General features: G+C 37.4%; 1 protein-coding gene across 4 annotated transcripts in view; it reads right to left on the bottom strand.

Annotated features, from left to right (window-relative positions):
• Positions 1-22890, bottom strand: part of LOC121378502 (PDZ and LIM domain protein 3-like) — a 49753-nt gene that overhangs the window by 11661 nt on the left and 15202 nt on the right. For 2 of the 4 annotated variants that reach the window (XM_041506700.1, XM_041506701.1), the window contains exons 2-5: positions 12782-12933; positions 10105-10246; positions 6129-6307; positions 930-1126 (exon numbers count right to left, since the gene is read on the bottom strand). In XM_041506700.1, the coding sequence (XP_041362634.1) occupies positions 930-1126; positions 6129-6307; positions 10105-10246; positions 12782-12933 (670 nt within the window). The remainder of the gene's footprint in view (positions 1-929; positions 1127-6128; positions 6308-10104; positions 10247-12781; positions 12934-22890) is intronic. The other 2 variants (XM_041506702.1, XM_041506703.1) reach the window with 1 other exon arrangement.

The following is a 22890-nucleotide window of genomic DNA, read 5'->3' as shown; positions in this document are numbered from 1 at the left end:
AAGTGGTTTACACCTACCCATTGAGCCTTGCAGAGCACTCACTCAGGGTTTGGAGTCGATATCTGGATTAAAAATCCCATGCCTCGACTGGGATCCGAACCCAGTACCTACCAGCCTGTAGACCAATGGCCTACCACGACGCCACCGAGGCCGGTACAGGTATTGAATGCATACAACAATAAGTCTATAAGTCTGAACTGCTCTCTTGTCAGTGTGTTAATAAATTTGTCCATCTGTACAACAATGAGGGCATCAGTGCCCTTTAAAACCCTATCTAATTTATAGACAGTGAAACCTCTACAAAACCGGACCCTCTGTAAACTGGAATTTCTTAAAAACTGAACGTTTTTTGCATCCCCCCTCTTTAAATATTTGTTCAGAAGAGAACCCTTCTATATCAGATACCTCTTAAAACCGGACGTTTTACTTGGTCCAGAGGGTGTCCAGTTTAGAGGAGTGTCACGGTACTAGTAAAGTAACCCCAGCAATTAAGAAAATGTCTACGGCAAAAAAAAGCCTGCAATGGAAAAAAACAACCCTGAATATGAAGAGTTCAGGCGCAAAACGCGATATAAACCATTTTCTTTCTAGTTTTTAGTTAAAGCCATCATTGTATGTTGGTAAGGGCTAATCGTAGGCCCGCTGATTTGCTGCAAAACGCGATTGATCCTTATGAAATTGTATTGGGTAAATCCCGTTTTTTTTATTTATCAAAACGCGATATACGCTAATTAAAACCCCCATTTTTACTGAAAACGAAAAATGGATATATCGCGTTTTGCGCCTGAACTCTAAAATGCCATGTAGAATTAAAAACTAAACAGCAATCTCCACGGCATTGCCGACTGCCGTGGACAATTGCAGGGGTTGTAGAAATGTGGTTTGGCCTGTACGTGCATGCAGGAGGAACACACAAACAAACAACATACATTCCCCCTCTTCCTCAAGCTTGGCCGCGACGGCGTGGAATGAGCGGGACTGCAGGTTTGGGTTAGTATAGCCTTTGTATTCAATCTCTTCACCAGGGTTCAGGTCCTGGTAGCGTGCACTCTGACCTGGCGAACTCGCCACGGGCTGGTATGTGCCCGTCATCTTCGCCCCGATCTGCTGGTCATTAATATCCAGGCTGAAAAATAAACAAACAATTAAGGTCATCTTTTTTTCAAAATTTTAAAAATTTCATTAAAAACCCCCCAATTATTCACCATTCCTTGTTACAAAGATCTACCCCCTGTCCAGGATGAAAACGGGGCACGTGATCAACAAGAATTGGCCCCATGCTTATAAACATTAAAGTCTAGACTTTAATAAAGTCCAGACTTTAATGTCATGCCAACACCATTCAAATAGCATTACATTAAAGTCTGGACTTTATTGAAGTCTAGACTTTAAGTTTTATAAGCACGGGGCCAGGAGCTCAAGATAAAAACCAGGACCCATATTCACAAAATATCGTAAGCCTAGTTTTACACGTAAACGTAAATCTACGACTGAAGAGCTATTCACGAAACAACGAAAACGTAAGTTACGTGTAAAGTTGGACGTAAATATAAGAGTGCCTCAGGTTGCAAATAACGCTGCACGTAAGTTGTGTACATATAATAAATCAAGCACGATCGCCGTTATTTACTATTATTTACGGAAACTAGCAGTATTTCCAATAAATGAAGCAATTTGCGATGGCGAACGCCCACGGATTGAACATATTTTTGTTCGTGATCGAACGGATGTTTTCGACTCGGCCAATTTCTCCTGAGTTATCTTTTCCTTTTTAAGAAATGTCCTCAAGTTCGTGCCAAAACGCGGATCCCCACCAATACCAAAATGCCATGGTTCACTGTTCGCAATATTATTGTTAGCAGACGACAAACAAAATTGAGTTTTGCGCATTTGTTATTTACCGGTAGCCATCGTTTCTAATGTGTTTTTATTAATTACTCCAGTGAGAATGTTAAATCGTAGATTTACGTCCAACTAAGTTACGTTTACATTTACGACCATCTTTGAGAATAAGGTGCTTCTTGCACGTAAACGTAAATCTACGGCACACGTAAGTGCTAGTCGTAGACGTAAATTTACACTTTTTTGTGAATATGGGTCCAGGAGTCCTCTCAAGATATCAGGGCTCGAAACTTGCCAAAAAGTATGGTAGCCCAAAAAATAATAATGGATGTTGGCAAATTATGGTAAGTGATGTGGAATACAAATATTAATAGTGGCTCATGTTATAGCTCTAAAGAAGATCGCCTACATAATATTATTTGGGTGAATAACACCTTTATTTTTGTAATATTTAAGCCGCTCAAATAGGATATTGGTCGCTAATGGCGACCTGGCCACAGGCTGTTTCAAGCCCTGGATATACATACATTAAGGTCATCTTTGATCTCATTTGTTGATAATCAACAAATAATGAATTGATGTTTTCTATGACTCAATTTGCTGATAATTATTATTACCCATATGGTTAAAAATATCTTGGTACTGTACACATCAAAGTGATATGTACCACTAGAACATCAAGTGGACATAACACTTCAATGTCATATGACTGGCACACTATCCGACCGAACTGGAATGTTAATCAAACGAGTTTAGTGATATAAATTGAAATCGACTGATGGGTAACAAATAGGATATTAAACTCACTACCATTTCGTATCATGCTTGTGAAATACTGTTCATTGTCACTCACTAAAACTCATGACAACTGAATTTTTGTTTTCACTGGGGATATAAACATAATAGGAAATGGAAGCTGGTTTAATATCCTGTAATTGTCAGGACTGGGAGACAAGTAAAGAATCAATGTCACCTGTGACCTGATTTGCTGACCATTAATATTGAGCATTAAAGATAAAGAATTAATGTCATATTTGATCAAATTTTCTGATTATTAATAGTAAGAGTAAAGCAATATTAATTTAACTCAATTCAGTGAGAAGTAATAAGAGTAAATTACATTTAATCTAAAGAATTTATTTTTAATACACAGAAAAATAAGAAACAAATACATTGGCTTATGAGCATGTATTATCACATGAAATGTTAGGACAAGCCTACAACTTCATTAAAGGGACATTCCTGAATTTGCTGCAATGTTTAAGATGTTATCGACTAACAAAGACTTTTTAACGATTATAATTACATATCAAATATATTTTTCTGCGTAAAATATTAATACCTGTATATTAAACGTGTTTCTGATCTTTCTAATATTTGTACTAGGTTAAATCACATTTTATTTCTTAATTTTTTTTTTTTTGTACGTACGAAATTATTTGAAGACAAAATCCAGTTTGGGCTTCTTACAAATATTAAAACGACCAGAAACACAGTGAATATATAGATACTGATATTCTAAACAAGAAAATATATTTAATACGTAAGTTTAATCATAGAAATATTTTATTTGTCGGAAACATCTTACAATGCAGCAAACTCGGGAATGTCCCTTTAAGGCAGATAATTTGCTAAGAGTCTGAGGTTAAATAAAAAGTCTTCAGAAGGATGGTCATTGCCATAACATAAAGTTTTCAATATTTTAAAATAAGAACAAAATGGCATCACATATAACTGAACCTGTCTAAGCTTGCAGACTATATGCTGTGATGGCTAGTGACTTCAAAGGGAAATTAATAGAACAAAAACCTATTCACAACAACATCTTAACCTAGATAAAAAAAAAAATCCATACAAATTAATTAAAAACAAAAATAATTCTCTAAATAAAATAAATCTCTCTATATGATTTAATCAAGATGTCCAAATAATAATAGCTCAATTAAAATGATTCACAAATCTAATGCATGCATGAATGAATGAATGAATGAATGAATGAATGAATGAATGAATGAATGAATGAATGAATGAATGTTTAATGACACCCCAGCACCAAAAAATAAATCGGCTACTGGGTGTCAAACTATGGTAAATCTAATGCCTGCTGTAAAGACTTTAGAACTTGTAAACCTAACACATATATCACAGAAACCAGTCTACATTATACAACAGTTGAAAGGGGGAACACATATATCCACTCTTAAATCTTAACTTTCTAATCATCATATACCAGTATGGAAAACAATTCTATGGTTTAATATCAGATAAATTAATTAGATAAACTGGCTGGATATCCTAGATGACAGTTTCAGATAATGACTGCCACAGGTATATGTGTGTGTGTGTGTGTGTGTATATCTGTGTAACAGAGATCTTTGCATGGTACAGTTACAGGTGATGAGTCATCACTTTTGTTTAGAATGTGGGTGTGCTTACCACATGGACCGGCAGCACAATGCAGCATCTGTATCTGTGGCCGAATGTGTCATACAGCACAGTACATAATATACCTACTCTATACAGGTCTAAATATAATGTCTACACTGAACTGTGCTATAGGCCGTTAACAACACGTTCTGTTAGGTACATGTAGATCGGCAGTGGTGAACTAACAATGTACTGGCATCTTTTAATGTACAAGCTAGGCCACAGAAAAACAACTGTGGCAAACAATCTAGGTGTGAACCATCCCTTTCTTTAATGAACAAAAAACATTTCCTAGAAAAGGGACATCAGTGATAACACCTACTGTGTTTCTCAAATGAACCTGGTCCCTTGGATGTTGACCCCAGTTAACCTACTCATCTTTCAATCAGATCAGGCCAAGGAACTGGTATATAAATTGAAAAAAAAGAGCCTGGCTGTTAAAAATCTTCACCAAATAACCTGTTGTACATCATCAGCCTACATGATGCAGTCAGGTCAGATCAGGTCATAGGTCTTTACATGCACATTCAGAGCAAGCTGTTGTAGCGCACGTCTGTCCTGGGCACAAGAGCCGGCCTCGACCTGCTCCTCTGTCCAGGACAGGAAAGGTGGGGGAGGGGGAGGGGAGGGACCACCTGCACTGGCAGGTGCAAGGGAGCACCAGCAGCCCGACAATGGTCGGTAGCAGGCGGATGATGAGTGGTTAAGCCATCACACTTAAAGTTGATAAAGACTTGATTTGCATCCTGGTACCAGCTCCCACCCACAGTGAGATTTACTGATTTCTGTTGGGAGGTTACAGGCCACTACACAAACTTCTCTTTCACTAACAACCAACAACAAAATATTAACCACTGTCCTGACCAGGCAATATGCTCGAACCTTGATTGGATATTAAAAAAAGTTTGTTTTGCTTAATGATACCACTAGAGCACATGATTTATGAATCATCGGCTATTGGATGTCAAATATTTGGTAATTTTGACATAGTCAGAGAGGAACCCTGCTATATTTTTCCATTAGTAACATGGGATCTTTTAAGTTTTAAAAACACCATCCCACAAACAGGATAACACATACCATGGCCTTTGATATATGATATCAGTCATGATGCACTAACTGGGACAAACAAAGACTGACTGCGCACCAGGCAAGCGCTTTACCACTGGGCTACGTGATTGGATATAAGCACAAAAATAAGTATTAATGAAATAAATGAAATGAAATTTGGAAATCATGTTAAAATGAATAAACAAACATGTTAACTTTGTACATCAAACAAGCAATTTATGTGGCTCTGTCCATTTCCCCCAATGTTGAGTTTTGTAAACCCATTGTTTAATTAGATTTCTTACACACGGGTTGGTGAGAACACCATGCATTATTTTTGATAACACATACTGGTTTACACATGTACATGTGTTAACAATTTCAAGAAATATGACTGACTGCTCCTATGTGATAACCAGGTCACCAATGCTATACGTCCAATAAAAAACAGCACGGTGGAAATTGATTACACTGTGACATATACCTGTAGTTAACCTGGCAATCATGTGTCTGTGACGCATAAGTCAGCTACATGTGCAAAGGCTGTAATTTAATTTTTAATCGAAAAAGATGTTAAAATTTGCTTAAATTTGTAAGAAAATTAATAATACATTTGTGTCCGTTTGATACCATTTATCTCACAACTCGTTGTTTAAAAACGTATCTAACTCGCTTTCACTCGTTAGATACATTTTAAAACAACTTGTTGTGAGATAAATGGTACCCAACTGCCACTCATGTACTATTCTCTACATACACGTAAACGTGAAGTTAACAATGACTAAATGAACATATTCCAGTGTGCATACTTCTGCATCTCTTTCTGTATGCCGGCTGTCTGTGAGGTGTAGGTATTGGCGATGTTGTCGGGGGAGTACAGACCGATGGGCGTGTTGTACTGGGCATGCACCACGTTGGGGATGGCTGTCTTCGGGGCACCAAACGGCTGGGCTGCTCGGTTGTGACTGCTGCCTATCGCGCAGGGCTCCTGTCAAAACACACACACACACACACTAACATTGGTAACACTCTCATGGTTATTAAGTCATTGTTAAAATTGTGCTTGAATATTCTGTTTTCAAAACAATGCCACTATCGTGCGGGGCTTCTGTCACCCCCACCCCCCCCCCCCCACAGATATTGGTAACAAAACACTCAAAACATGATGATTCTCCTCCTTTCAAAACCACACACGAACACACATTGAGCATTTCACTGCTATTCAGAAATTGGTTAAAATTGTATTTATACATGTATATATTCTATTTACAAAACAATGCTCCTACTGTGCATGGCTCCTTCCAAAACCAACCAACAAACAAATGAACACGAATGAATGAACAAACGAACAAAGGCACACAGGAACAAAAGAATGAATGAACGAACAGACAAATGAGATCACACGAACGAAAGAATGAAGGAACAAACAAACAAACAAACACAGTTATTCAGTTTATGTAATTATCAAACTTTCATTTTTGAAGGTTTTTCCCCCATCCCAACCAGTATCCCATGACTAGTAATTCAAAGGTCATGGTATGTGCTGTTCTGTCCATGGGAAAGTGCACATAATACTAATGGAACAATGCAGCGAGTTTCCTCTAAAGAATACTGTGTCAGTAAATGTTTGACACCCAAAAGCCATTAATTAATTAATTAATCAACATGCTCAGAGTGGTGTTGTTAAACAAAACAAACTCTTAACTTTTAACGTTTTCATTTTTGCAGGGGACAAGTGCAAACATGCTCCTACATGCCAGGAAGTTCGGATTAGTGTGAAATACTGCACACCTTGTTTTAGTCAACAACACTTCCTTTCTAACGCCAGTTAATATGAGGAGTGTGATTTGTCCCTTGTCAAGAATTTTAAGAATGTGATTTTTCACTTTCCTGGCTTTTTATAAATGAAGGAATGAATGTTTGATTCAATGATGAACTCAACACATTTTAATTATGGTTATATAGTGTTGGACATATGATTAAGGACCACACAGATAATGAGAGAGGAAACCCAATGCTGCCAAGCGATTGACTCCTCTTTCCAGTTAGCAGCAAGGGATCTTTTAAATGCAGCATCCCACAGACAGGATAGTGCATGCCATGTGTTTTATTACACCAGTTGTGTAGCACTAGCTGAAACGAAAAATAGGCCAATGTGCCCACCAACAGTGATCGCTTCTGAACCAGAAAAATAGGCCAATGTGCCCACCAACAGTGATCGCTGCTGAACCAGAAAAATAGGCCAATGTGCCCACCAACAGTGATCGCTGCTGAACCAGAAAAATAGGCCAATGTGCCCACCAACAGCGATCGCTTCTGAACCGGAAAAGCATCAAGCATGAAGTGAGTGCTTTACCAATGGGCTACATCCCGTCCCTTCAAAATCGAAATTCTGAATTCTGTTTTAAAATGTATATTAAGGAGACTGCTCTGAGTTTGCTACCATTGTTCAGAAGTTCTAGCTTTTTTTAACCACTATACCGGTAATCTATAAATATTAAATACTCTATTTTTTAGAATATTCCGTTTCTGTATATTGAATGTATTTTTGATAACTTAGCCAATTTTCAAAGTCAATTTTCATTTTACAGTAGAATCTAATTGGCTCGACTTTGGAAGGGTCGTACACACCACAACGCTCGAACCAAAAATTAAGTCCCGAGTTTTTTGTTCGGTAAACCCTTATATTAACTGATGATGGGTCGAACACACCCAGGGTCGACTATAAGCCTTCACTCGAACTAAATTATTGGCCCCGTCTGTGTTATGAGCTAAATTTCCCTCGAACTGGTGATCCATCAAATATCAAATGGAAAACCACCGAAAAGGACCAACAATTGCTGTGCTTGTGCAGTTGGTTATTACAACCTTCGGATTAATTATTTAGGTGGAATGAGTTATAAATGAATCGGAGAATTGCAATCCTTTCTTTACTATACTTGTCATGGTGTTTGTTAATCGACTATCAGTAATGATCTTTTAAGTACAGCTAGTGTTACGGTACCTGTTAGATGAACTGTGATACCAATCAAACAATTAGTGCACAAAATGACCCCGGCATGAAGCGTTACTTTGAACATGTTTACAGTACCAGTTTTAGATGAAACAATGGGCGAGTTAATCAAATGTCATCACTTTTGCAACCACACATTTAATTAATACTGACAAGGGCTTCTGCGTCAAACAATTGGAGTAATTTCTAATAAATTCTTTCACTCTGATATTTTGCTATATAACACCTTGATGAAATGTTTAAGTTTATTCAACTTTCAATCTGATCTTACGGAAATATCCGATGTTGACCGAGTGGTTCGGTCAAAGTACCCGATGGGTTGAACACTTTCTCGAGCACCGATGGGGTTCAAGCCAATGGGATTCAACTGTATTTCCAAATTTATATATATATATTTTTTGTATATACATAATTATTGGAAGATAAAATCAATTTTTGGATACTATGTACTGTACAAACACCAGAACAACCAGAAAGACATTGAATATATAATCTAAACAAGAAAATATATCTAAAGTCATTAAAAAGGCTTATTTAGCACAACACCACCGAAGCCTGTGACTTCCAGCATATGACTATAAATTATGAATTCTCAACCAATGAAATTTTGGGATACAGATCAGTGCTAGAAGTCACACCACAAGAGTTAAGTTTGCTTTGTTTAACAACACCACTAGAGCACATTGATCTATTAATCATTGGCTATTGGATGTAAATATTTAGTAATTCTGACAAATAGCCTTAGAAAGGAAACCCGCTACATCTTTCCATTAGCAGCAGGGGATCATTTATATGCACTTTTCTACACAGGACAGCACGTACCATGGCCTTTTATTTATAATCCTTGGTAGACCTGGGGTTGTGAACAGATTTGTAAACTTGCCTGTGGGAATATGCCTTTAAGATTTGGAATCATGGAATTTACCACTGGTATGTCATCTTACAAGTGTAAACCTGAATTATATTTTCAAATTGTAGGGAGAGGCCTTGATATAAGCATTTTGCCTGTTGGCCAATCCCCAACCAGCATTATAATTGGGAATAAATATTGTTTAAACCATACCATGACCTTAGATATACTGGGTACCAGTTATGGTGCACTGGCAAGAATGAGAAATAGCTCAAATGGGCCCACTGACGAGGTTCGATCCTAGTCCAACCACGCATAATGCGAGGGGCATATTGGGGTACTGGTTGGGACAGGAAAACATTCAATCAGAGAATGGAAAGAAAAAGAAAGAAATGTTTTATTTAACGACGCACTCGACACATTTTATATACGGTTCTATGGCGTCAGACATATGCTTAAGGACCACACAGATATTGAGAGAGGAAACCCGCTGTCGCCACTTCATGGGCTACTCTTTTTGATTAGCAGCAAGGGATCTTTTATATGCACCATCCCACAGACAGGGTAGTACATACCACAGCCTTTTACCAGTCGTGGTGCACCAGCTGGAGCGAGATCAGAATCCACAGTGGGGATTTGATCCTTTGAGCCAAAACACCTCAGGCGAGTGCTCTACCGACTGAGCTAGATCACACCACAAGAATGCACCGATAATGATATGCTAATCAACACTGGTGTATGTTACCAATTTACATACCGTATACTTGTTTTATGTGCTTTAATGGACCTAATTTGCATAATTACATCATGGAATACTCAATTTATGTCATGGACGTATCTGATTTACATCGCACAGCAACTATCTGACAATGAATATGTTAAGAGTGAGACAAAATGGAAATTGTTTATGTTAATAAGTTACCTGTGAAGGTTTGTTCATAACGAGAGAGGTCCTCTGAACTGTCTGCATTTCGTCTCCAGTTGCAGTTTTGATCGTTCTAAGCTCTGCGGGACGCAGTTCAGATAACGGGGTTACCTGTGGTTTCCAGATTCTAACAGCACCACTGAAATACAGAAGAAATACACACATGCTACACAATCACAATTTATTTTTACCCAGCCTTTTAAATACAATGGAAATCTTTCGTCTCTTTTTTTTTCATGTAAAAGAACCTATACATGTATTTGTCAAGGATATATTATGTGAATTTCCCAATCAACAATAAGAGTAACCTATGTGGCAGCAGCAGGTTTCTTCCGTCCTCTAACACAATGGTTTTGTAACTTACCCTCTCAACTCATACTGCCACAAGGACCCATCCCACACCCTTTGTAAATATAAGGTAAAGTAAAGTAAAGTTTGTTTTATTTAACGACGCCACTAGAGCACATTGATTTTTTTATCTTATCATCGGCTATTGGACGTCAAACATATGGTCATTCTGACACTGTGTTTATCTTATCATCGGCTATTGGACGTCAAACATATGGTCATTCTGACACTGTGTTTATCTTATCATCGGCTATTGGATGTCAAACATATGGTCATTCTGACACTGTTTTTAGCTTATCATCGGCTATTAGACATCAAACATATGGTCATTCTGACACTGTTTTTAGCTTATCCTCGGCTATTGGACGTCAAACATATGGTCCTTCTGACACTGTTTTTAGCTTATCATCGGCTATTGGACGTCAAACATATGGTCATTGTGACACTGTTTTTATCTGATCATCGGCTATTGGACGTCAAACATATGGTCATTCTGACACTGTTTTTATCTTATCATCGGCTATTGGACGTCAAACATATGGTCATTCTGACACTGTGTTTATCTTATCATCGGCTATTGGATGTCAAACATATGGTCATTTTGACACTGGTTTTTTTTTAGAGGAAACCCGCTGTTGTCACATAGGCTACTCTTTTACGACAGGCAGCAAGGGATCTTTTATTTGCACTTCCAACAGGCAGGATAGCACAAACCATGGCCTTTGTTGAACCAGTTATGGATCACTGGTCGGTGCAAGTGGTTTACACCTACCCATTGAGCCTTGCGGAGCACTCACTCAGGGTTTGGAGTCGGTATCTGGATTAAAAATCCCATGCCTCGACTGGGATCCGAACCCAGTACCTACCAGCCTGTAGACCGATGGCCTAACCACGACGCCACCGAAGCCGGTTAAATGTAAGATCTTCCTGCCAACATTTTCAATTGACCTCATGCACTCCACCAAGTGGGGGATGGGATGTAGCCCAGTGGTTAAGCGCTCTCCTGATGCTTGATCAATCTAGGATCAATCCCCATCAGTGGACCAACTAGGCTAATTCTAGTTCTAACCAGTGCTCCACAACCGGTGTAACAAAAGCTGTGGTATGTGCTGTCCTGTCTGTGGGAAAGTGCATATAAAAGATCCCTTGCTGCATTAGAAAAGATGTAGCGGGTTTCCTCTGTTGACTACGTGTCAGAATTACCAAATGTTTCACATCCAATAGCCGATGATTGGTGTAACAAAAGCTGTGGTATGTATTCTCCTGTCTGTGGAATGCTGCATATAAAAGATATCTTGCTGTTAATCAAAAAGGTTAGCCCACTAAGAGGCAGAAGTTAGTTTTGTCCCTCCTTATCTGTGTGGTCCTTAACCATATGTCCCATGCCATATAACCATAAATTGAAATATGTTAAGTGCATTGATAAATAAAACATTTCTCCCTCCCTTCCCACCACCTACAAATCATTAGTACACATGACCTCCATTTTAAGAACCACTGTTCTAGATCAACCAAGTGTCACAGTTAAATCTGTTTTGTTGAATGAGACCACTAGAGCACATTGATTTATTAATCATTGGCTATTGGATGTCAAACATTTGGTAATTTTGACATACATGTATAGTTTTACAGAGAAAACCCGGTAAATGTTTCCATTAGTAGCAAGGGATCTTTTATATGCACCATCCCACAAACAGGATAGCGCATACCACAGCCTTTCATATTCCATTCGTGATGCACTAGCTAGAACGATAAATAGCTCAATGGAAGTGTCAAGAGTTAAATTTGTTTAACATCACTACTAGAGCACATTGATTTATTAATCATCGGCTATTGGATGTCAAACTTTTTTTAATTTTGACATAATAGTCTTAGAAAGGAAACCCGCTACATTTTCCCCATTAGCAGCAAGGGATCTTTTATATGAACCTTCCCACAGACAGGAAAGCACATACCACAGTTATGGTACACTGGTTGGAACGAGAAAAACCCCAATCAGTTTGAATGGATCCACCGAGGTGGTTTGATCCTGCAATGCAAGCACCTCAAATGAGCACTCAACTGACTGTACACATACAGTAAGTAGTCTTACTGAGGAAACCCACTACATTTTTCCATTAGTTACGGGTCCCACAGCCAGGATGGCACATACCAAGGCCTTTCATATTCCAGTCATGATGTACTGGCTGGAACGAGAAATCAACCAATAGAAGTGTCACAGTTACATGTACCAATTAGATAGTTACTGATTAAACAATAATGACATTATGTGCTGGCTTGTCAATAAACAAAAGAAAAGAAAAAAAAGAAGACAACGATATCTCACCGTGCAATGAGCAAATTGATATCGTTTCCTGAGCGGACAATTTCCATCTTGGCATTTTCGTGTGTCAGTGTGTCTGCGGGTGTGTTGTTTATCTGCAGGATGGCGTCACCGGCCACCAGACCCGCCCTCTCAGACACGCTGTTGGGCTGAACCTGGAGAGAAACAATTACACAGTGAAACCTCTCAAAACCAGAATTCCCTTAAAACCAGAATTCCCTTAAAACCAGAATTCCCTCAAAACCAGAATTCCCTCAAAACCAACCAGAATTCCCTTAAAAAACCAGAATTCCCTCAAAACCAGAATTCCCTTAAAACTAGAATTCCCTTAAAACCAGAATTCCCTTAAAACTAGAATTCCCTTAAAACCAGACGTTCTTCACCATCCCTTTTTTTTTTAGACATCAGTTCAAAACAACCTCTCCAAACCAGATACCTCATCAAACTGGGAAATTTTACTTGGTCCCATGGTTTTCTCGTTTAATCGGCCTTGGTGGCATCGTGGTTAAGCCATCGGATATAAGGCTGGTAGGTACTGGGTTCGCAGCTCAGTACCGGCTCCCACACAGAGCAAGTTTTAACGACTCAGTGGGTATGTGTAAGACCAATTAACCCACTGTCCTGGACAGTCAGCCCGAGTAGCTGAGGTGTGTGCCCAGGACAGCATGCTTAAACCGTAATTGGATAAAACCATGAAAATAAATTGAAATGAAATGAAATGTCTGTTTAGATGGGGGCACTGTACATGTTTGATATCATCTGCATGTAAGTGCAAGTGTATGAATATGCATATATATATGTGCATAATTAAATTTCCCATCCCACTGGTCCAGCCACAACAATGAAAGTTTGTTCTTATCTTGATGAACGTAAAAATTAAGTTGTCAGGGAATGTCATATCTGATGACAACATTTTATATTGTACATCATACTTTTTATTATGGAGCGTTATTGTTTATGACCAAAACATTAATTAAAAATAAAATATGGTTATGCTTGTGTTTTTATTAATAATAAGCTTCATATTTTATTATAAGAAAATCGGTAATTTCTTAAAGATTCATATAAAGCATGGCAGGCTTTTGTATGGCAAACTTTTGTGTAAACGGCTTTGCAGATTCACACAGTTTGTGCATGCTTTTTCTTTTCATATATCCCGATGATTTTAAAAGAAATATTACACAATCTTTAAATATTCAAATGGATATGGCTATGTATGTTTAACATGCACAATATATTATAGAATACAGAGATAGAAATATACAATTTTTAATATCAGGCCAACATTCAAGAATATTAATACTTGTATTACATGTTAATGATAAATTTCACATCTTCCCATTTTCTTTTCAGTTCAAAATGTCTTCTTTTTGTTTAAGGGGCGAGATGTAGCCCAGTGGTAAAGCACTCGCTTGATGTGCAGTCGGAAAATTTGGATCGATCCATGTTAGTGGGCTCATTGGGGTATTTCTCGCTCCATCCAGTGCACCATGACTGGTACATCAAAGGCTGTGGTATGTGCTATCCTGTCTATGGGATGGTGCATAATATAAAAGATCCCTTGCTGCTAATCGAAAAAGAGTAACCTATGAAGTGGCAACAGCGTGTTTCCCTCAATATACATGTGTGGTGCTTAATCATATGTCTGATGCCATATAAATAAAATGTGTTGAGTGAGTCATTAAATAAAACATTTCTTTGCATGGGGTTTGGTCCCACTGTCCTGGGCCCCATTCCACGAAGCGATCTTAGCCCTAAGATCAACTTAAATGCATAGGGTAGCTATGCACTTAAGGTAATCTTCGGGCTAAGATCAACTTAAATGCATAGGGTAGCTATGCACTTAAGGAAATCTTAGCGCTAAGATCAACTTAAATGCATAGGGTAGCTATGCACTTAAGGTAATCTTAGCGCTAAGATCAACTTAAATGCATAGGGTAGCTATGCACTTAAGGAAATCTTAGGGCTAAGATCAACTTAAATGCATAGGGTAGCTATGCACTTAAGGAAATCTTAGGGCTAAGATCAACTTAAATGCATAGGGTAGCTATGCACTTAAGGAAATCTTAGCGCTAAGATCAACTTAAATGCATAGGGTAGCTATGCACTTAAGGAAATCTTAGCGCTAAGATCAACTTAAATGCATAGGGTAGCTATGCACTTAAGGAAATCTTAGCGCTAAGATCAACTTAAATGCATAGGGTAGCTATGCACTTAAGGAAATCTTAGGGCTAAGATCAACTTAAATGCATAGGGTAGCTATGCACTTAAGTAAATCTTAGCGCTAAGATCAACTTAAATGCATAGGGTAGCTATGCACTTAAGTAAATCTTAGGGCTAAGATCGCTTCGTGGAACGGGGCCCTGGACAGACAGCCCAGATAGCTGAGGTGTGTGCCCAGGATTGAAAGGAAGGAAGGAAGGAACTGTTTTATTTATGAGATGTATTTTAAGAGCATTATGGAATTAAAATATTTAATACAATCACTAGCTAAATAGCAGGGGTCAGTTATTCAAATGTTGTTCTAGCCTAAACCAGTGGTTAAGAGACATTTTTAAAACCAGGGACTGAATCAATACAAATAGTAATTGAAAACATAATGTTGAAATTTGACTTAGAACAATCAACGGTATTAATATATAATTAAACCTATTTAGTTTATTTATTTTTGTTGAGAAATAATTAAAAGGAAAATATAACACTAACCCAGTGTTAATTTAACTATGTTCAAACAAATGGGTCCAGATAAATGTTTTTTCTTTTTTTAAAAGTTTATTTTCACAGGTGAATTTCTTTTTCACGTGCTACATGTAGGTCTGAAAATGGACTACTTTTCACTATTTTGAGCCTTGTACTACAGCTAGTAAATGTAAACTGTGGGTTAAGTGACCAAAAAAACACAAAAAACCACCACCTTTTTTTTCAATTGGACCTGATTTGGGAGCAGTGAAGTAGAAATATTGTATTGGAAAAAAACATTTCATTTTCATTCCAATTAAGGTTCAAGCACGCTGTCCTGGGCACATACCTCATCTATCTGGGCTGTCTGTCCAGAACAGTGGGTTAGTGGTTAGTGAGAGGGAAGAGGGTGTAGTGGCCTTACACCTACCCATTGAGCCCTTAAGAATTTGCTCTGGGTTGGAGCCGGTACCGGGCTGCAAACCCTGTACCTACCAGCCTAGTCTGATGGCTTAACCACTGTGTCACCAAGGCAAGTAAAAAAACAAAAACAAACCCACACACAAAAAAAACCCCAAAACCCATCCTTCAAGTAAATGTGTGAATGAATGTGTACTGTACAGAGCTAGTTTTCAGGTTCATTGACCCATTGAGTTATTTCCTGTTCAAACAAGTGTACTCTGACTGGCATATTAAATAAAGGCGCTGGAAAGGTATAAAAAGATCTATTGTTGCTAGTCAGGAGTTGAGCTAATATAAATATAAGGGCAGCAAGTTTCATATATCCGGCAAATAAATCACGGGTGTTTTTACCAAACTTGTCAGATCCAAATTGGGAGGAAATGAAGATACTAGGCAACTGCATAAATTGCTTGTAGAAATATACCATAGTCTGATATATTTGCCGTCAAATTGAATTTGAATGTTTAAGACCAAAACTTAAAACTATGAAATTTCTGTCTTCATTCATTCATTCATTCATTCATTCATTCATTCACTCATTCACTCATTCATTCTCTTCTCGTTCTAGCCAGTGCACCACGACTGGTTAATCAAAAGCCATGGTATGTGAGTGAATGAATGAATGTTTAACGACACCCCAGAAAAAAAAAAAACATCGGCTATTGGGTGTGCTATCCTGTCTGTGGGTTGGTGCATATAAAAGATCCCTTGCTACTAATGCAAAAATGTAGCAGGTTTCCTCTCTAAGGCTACATGTATTATGTTAAAAGTACCAAATGTTTGACATCCAATAGCCAATGATTAATAAAACAATGTGCTCTAGTGGTATCGTTAAACACAACAAACTTTCACTTTCATTCATTCACTCACTCATTTTTTATTTTTTTTTATTATTATTATTATTTTTTATTTTTTTTTACAAAACTGGAAGGTAACACACTGAAATATTTTTTTTAAAAGAACATAAAAATCAACATACTCCACTGTTATAAGACCAGTCATTCTGTACCTGAGTTGACCTGATGAAGTTGACAAGAAGTTCACCTGGTGACCCCAGGTGCGAGGTGTAAGTAAAACCGATATATTCACACCTACATGTACACATACAAGTTGTTTTACTGGGCTAACTCTTTACTGGCAGGTCAGACCAGAGTTAGAGATGTCAAACGCACTGAATATACACATGTACCTGTCACCTGTTTGCACCTGTCACACTCAAATACACAGTGGACACAGAGGAAAGGAATGTTAAACAGCGCCCCAGCACACTGTCTAATCGGTCACCCACATACAGCCATTGTGACACATTTTACAGAAAGAAAGGAGAAATTTGATATTTCCCCATTCAAAGTCGTATTTCTTCATTTTTATATGCATGTTCTCAGAGACAGGATATTACATACCATGACCTTTGATACACAGATTGTCAGTCATGAAGCATGGTTAATTGGGTCCTTGGAGGAATATTTAAATTCAACATTATGATTTTTATTGTTACCAAAAGAGAAGGTATGTATGGGTTCGGGGAAGGAGGGTGTTAGAGGATATATATAAATTAAATATTATAATTTTTATGGTTACCGGTAACATATTAAAGTCATTTAAAGTAACTTTTTTTTTTTTTTTTTTCGCAAAATGATAAATCATACAAGCGAGTTCAAACACTATGGCTTGATCAATATCCAGCACAACAGAATCAACAATAACAGATTGTGGTGGGGTAACTGCTTCTCTCCTCCTTCCCTTCTCAGAGCTTTATAGAACTTTAGAAGGTCCATACACTTCTAGAACAGAAAATCAGTAGAAGGATCATATAAAAAAATTCACATCCTTTTATATGATAGTTTCTACCTAAACTGATAGTATTATAGCACCTTATACACACACTACACGTACACTTGAAAATCTGATGTTGGTAATAAAGGCAATTATATGGTTAGGATTTCACATTCTTACAGATAAAGCCATGCTGGTTATCTCTACTACCATTACTTTACAGCCATCACAGAAGGGTCTATTAAATATATCTGTCAACACATACAGCAGTAAACAAAACTTGTGTCAATATTCTCTTAAGGAAATTAATACATGTATATTATTGGAGAGTCAACATATAGACAGCTGTCAAACAAGCTACCATGCTGAAGTCAATGTAGTTATGAATATATATGGGAAATATTTATACAGTGAAACCCCTCTAAACCGGACACCCTCGGAACCAAATAAAATGTTCTGGTTTTAAGAGGTATCCGGTTTAGAGAGGTTAAGTTCTGTATGGATTTTAAAAAATGGCCCATGAATAAAAAATGTTCGGTTTTGGGGAAATTCCGGTTTACAGAGGGGCCAGTTTTGAGAGTTTTCACTGTATAGATGGATTTTTCCGATTGTCGCCCAGCAGTTTATGATGTTGTCGATAGATGGCATAACCATACGGCCACCATTAAGGGAGTGAAATTCACGCAACAATAACATGTGGTGGCATTGCAGCTGGGTGCAATTTCAGTCTTTATGAGTTTTTTTGGAACGTTTTGCTTTTGCAAAACCAGTCTCTCATATAATTCAACCTCATTTAAAGATTATATATTCATATCAATGTCGGTGGAAATCTGTGAATGATTAAAAAATAAATAATAAAGCACCTATATACACGCCAATACAAAAGCATAGGAAATAAATTAAACATGTGCAAGTGTGATCACATGGGCTTGAAGTAGGGCGCAGTTCACACTGCCAAATATTTACCTCTTATTTATTTTATTTTATTTTTTCTATTTATTTTTTATACATACGAGTTATTATGGCGTGAATAAAATAATAAATAAATAATTTACTGACTCGAAAATCGCACCCCTACCCACTGTCAAAAAAAAGTATAATTATTTTTTCTTTTATTTATTTATTTTATTATTTTTATTATTAATTAATTAATTAATTAATTAATTAATAATAAATAAATAAAAGAAAAAATTAATTAATTTATTTATTTGTTGTTATTTTATAATTATAATATATATTTTTAAAATTATTATCTTGTTTCTTGATTTTTTTTTTAAATTAATCATCAACAATATACAACAACTAAATTACCCCGATAACACGCCTCTGATTAGTCATAGCTGAGGCTGAGCTGGGGGGGGGGGGGGGGGCACAAAGGCCCGGCCCCCCTAAATTTTGCAATAGTTATAATTTTATTACATATTAATTTTCATTTTTTTACGATCCCCCTCCAAACCTCCCCCAAAGTTCCCTTGGCATTCCACCTCATGTCACTGCCACCCCCCAAGCGAATTTTTTTGATCCACCACTGATATACTAGTTAATTAAACAGTAGCTTAGGCTGTGTGTGTGCATGTCATCTGATACCCTCGTACGCTGAAGCTAAAATATTGTTTTAAAGTTCAATATATTAGGCTATACAAGTGTCCAGGGAAATTATATTTGCTTGCATAAGTTTAAATTATTCATTATGCTTTTGTATTCGCATGCGCGCGCACGTGCGTGTGTGTGTGTGTGTGTGTGTGTATAATATATATATATATAGATACACATGCTTTATTATTTAAGTTTTTAATGATTAATACACTTCCACCAACTTTGATATGAATCTACAATCTTTGTTGTATTATTCGACATACTGGTTTTGCTTTCACAAAATGTACTAAAAAGGTAATAAATATTGAAAATGCACCCAGATGCAATGCCTTCACATGTTATTATTGTGCGAGTTTCACTCCCTTAATGGCGGACCGATCACATGATTCTAAACATGGCCGCGCACAGTACTTTTGACGTCACTGGCCAATAAACCCGTCTATATATATAGATTACTGCATGGGAGTGTCATACGAAATATAGCGAAAGCAAAGGTTTATTAAACAATTCGCAAATGTGATTCATAAATTTCATATGGAAGTCATGTGGAAATTATAATTTATTTTATTGTCCATGAACTATGATTTATAAGAAATGTAAAATATGACTGTAATCGCTTCACCATTGATGTTAATATCATTGAAGATGTCAGTTACAATAGCCAATCGTGACTGTCACAAGCTTGCAGCTGCTATGGAGACATCAGAAGTATGTGCCATAAAGATATAGTGTGGGAAAATATAATATTTATGTAACCTGTTTATTGTAAACCATGTGGGTAATAAACAGATTATTGCACGTGTGGGCGTGCCATATAAAACGTATAAAATAATCTTCACTTGTCATGAGCTTTTTCAAGTACTATTTAATTATAAATAATTAAAATATTACAATACCAAAAGACTTGACATTACTAAAACCTTGGGTTGAGTTACAAGAAACATTCCATTTTTAGGATGGCCTTATCAAGGCACTGGTCTCGGTGGTGTTGTGGTTAAGCCAACGGACATAAGGCTGGTAGATACAGGAATTGCAGCCCGGTACCGGCTCCCACCCAGAGTGAGTTTTAACGACTCAATGGGAAGGTGTAACACCACTACACCCTCTTCTCTCTCACTTACCACTAACAACTAATGCACTGTCCTGGACAGACAGCCCAGACAGCTGACGTGTGTGCCAAGCAATGAATGAATGAAGGAAAAGTTTTATTTAACGATGCACTCAACACACTTTACTTACGGTTATATGGCATCAGACATATGGTTAATGACCACACAGATATTGAGAGAGGAAACCTGCTGTTTTGCTCTTCATGGGCTACTCTTTTTGATTAGCAGCAAGGGATGTTTTATATGCACCATCCCACAGACAGGATAGCATATACCACATCCTTTGATATACCAGTCGTGGTGCACTGGCTAGAACGAGAAATAGCTAAAATGGGCCCACCGACGGGGATTGATCAAAGACCAAATGCACATCAAGAGAGTGTTTTACCACTGGGCTACGTCCGCCCAGGAATGAAATGAATTCTCAAAGCACAATCAACAGAAACCGGCCTCGGTGGCGTCTTGGTTAGGCCATCGGTCTACAGGCTGGTAGGTATTGGGTTCAGATCCCAGTCGAGGCATGGGATTTTTAATCCAGATACCGACTCCAAACCCTGAGTGAGTGCTCCGCAAGGCTCAGTGGGTAGGTGTAAACCACTTGCACCGACCAGTGATCCATAACTGGTTCAACAAAGGCCATGGTTTGTGCTATCCTGCCTGTGGGAAGTGCAAATAAAAGATCCCTTGCTGCCTGTCATAAAAGAGTAGCCTATGTGGCAACAGCGGGTTTTCTCTAAAAAAAACCAGTGTCAGAATGACCATATGTTTTAAGTCCAATAGCCGATGATAAGATAAAAAATCAATGTGCTCTAGTGGCGTCATTAAATAAAATAAACTGTACTTTACAATTAACAGTATAGTTTTCACATTTCTGTTTGGTACAACACAATGATCTTTCCGTTATTCCCGAGTGTCAAGAACACAGATGATTTCTGAATGGCCTTATTGCTGCGTGAATAAAGGTTGTGGGGTTACACTGATTCTCCGAGACCTGAATGCCAGGCAAACACCAGACTGATACAGGTAACAGTAGACACGGGAACCAGTGTATCCAGGGAAGATGATGACCTTATGTAACAGATGTGAGTTACTGGCTGTAATCACCAGTCAACTGGCTGGAACAAATGGCTGAATGGGCTCAACCAACGCTAAATATCAGGTGGCCCATAAAACATTATTCGAAGATTTGTACTTCCATATCTTAAAGGGACATTCTTGAGTTGCAATTTTTAAAGATGTTATCGACTAATAAAATGTTTCTATGATTAAACTTACATATTAAATATATTTTCTTGTTTAGAATATTAGTCGCTGTATATTAAACATGTTTCTGATCGTTCTAATATTTGTACTAGGTTAATTTTCATTTTATTTCCTACAAAATTATTTGAAGAGAAAATCCAGTTTGGGCTTCTTACAAATATTAAGATGACCAGAAACACATTGAATATACAGACACTGATATTCTAAACAAGAAAATATATTTAATATGTAAGGTTAATCGTAGAAATATTTTATTAGTCAGAAATATCTTACAATGCAGCAAACTCAGGAATGTCCCTTTAAGAGACTAAACACCTTGAAGAGACTGTGTTTTAGTTTTATATTGTTGTCCTAGTGTTGTCATGAAGACAAGTAGGCAAATAAAAACATCATGATCTAAAATTTGAGCCAAATTTTTTAAATCATGGGCGTAGGAAGGTGCCAAAAAGTGTGTGTGTGTGGGGGGGGGGGGGGGGGGGAGCACACACACACACACACCTATATATAAATACATGCATAAATATATATATGTAAAAACATCACTGCTCTCACAAAGTGGGGGGGACATGCCCCCTTACCCCCCCCCCCCCACCCCCCCCACCGCTTCCTACGCCAGTGTTAATGATGCTTTGTTGTGTGTTTTGGTATGTGTTTTAATGTTCTACTGAATCTTGGATCTGAGATAATGCAGAACAAGTCATTGATCATGAATAATAATGTTTACTCATCTCCAAATAAAAAATAGAAATTTTAAACTGTGAAGTGCTGGTCATACAAAATGTATTTATAGGATGTTATACACTTTAAAGGGACATTCCCGAGTTTGCTGCATTGTAAGATGTTTCCGACTAATAAAATATTTCTACGATTAAACTTGCATATTAAATATATTTTCTTGTTTAGAATATCAGTGTGTATATTCTGTGTTTCTGGTCGTCTTAATATTTGCAAGAAGCCCAACCTGGATTTTGTCTTCAAATAATTTCGTACGTACGAAAAAATCTTTTTTTAGAAAATAAAATGAAATTTAACCTAGTACAAATATTAGAACGATCAGAATCACGTTTAGTATACAGCCACTAATATTTTATGCAGAAAAATATATTTGATATGTAATTACAGTCGTCAAAAAGTCTCTGTTAGTCTTAACATCTTAAACATTGCAGCAAACTCGGGAATGTCCCTTTAAGGAGTAAATTTCACATTTATTTACTAAATGTGAAAAAT

The sequence above is a fragment of the Gigantopelta aegis genome, chromosome 8 (genome assembly GCF_016097555.1).
Source record: "Gigantopelta aegis isolate Gae_Host chromosome 8, Gae_host_genome, whole genome shotgun sequence".
Lineage (NCBI taxonomy): Eukaryota > Metazoa > Mollusca > Gastropoda > Neomphalida > Peltospiridae > Gigantopelta > Gigantopelta aegis.
This window is presented reverse-complemented; position numbering and strand designations above follow the sequence as displayed.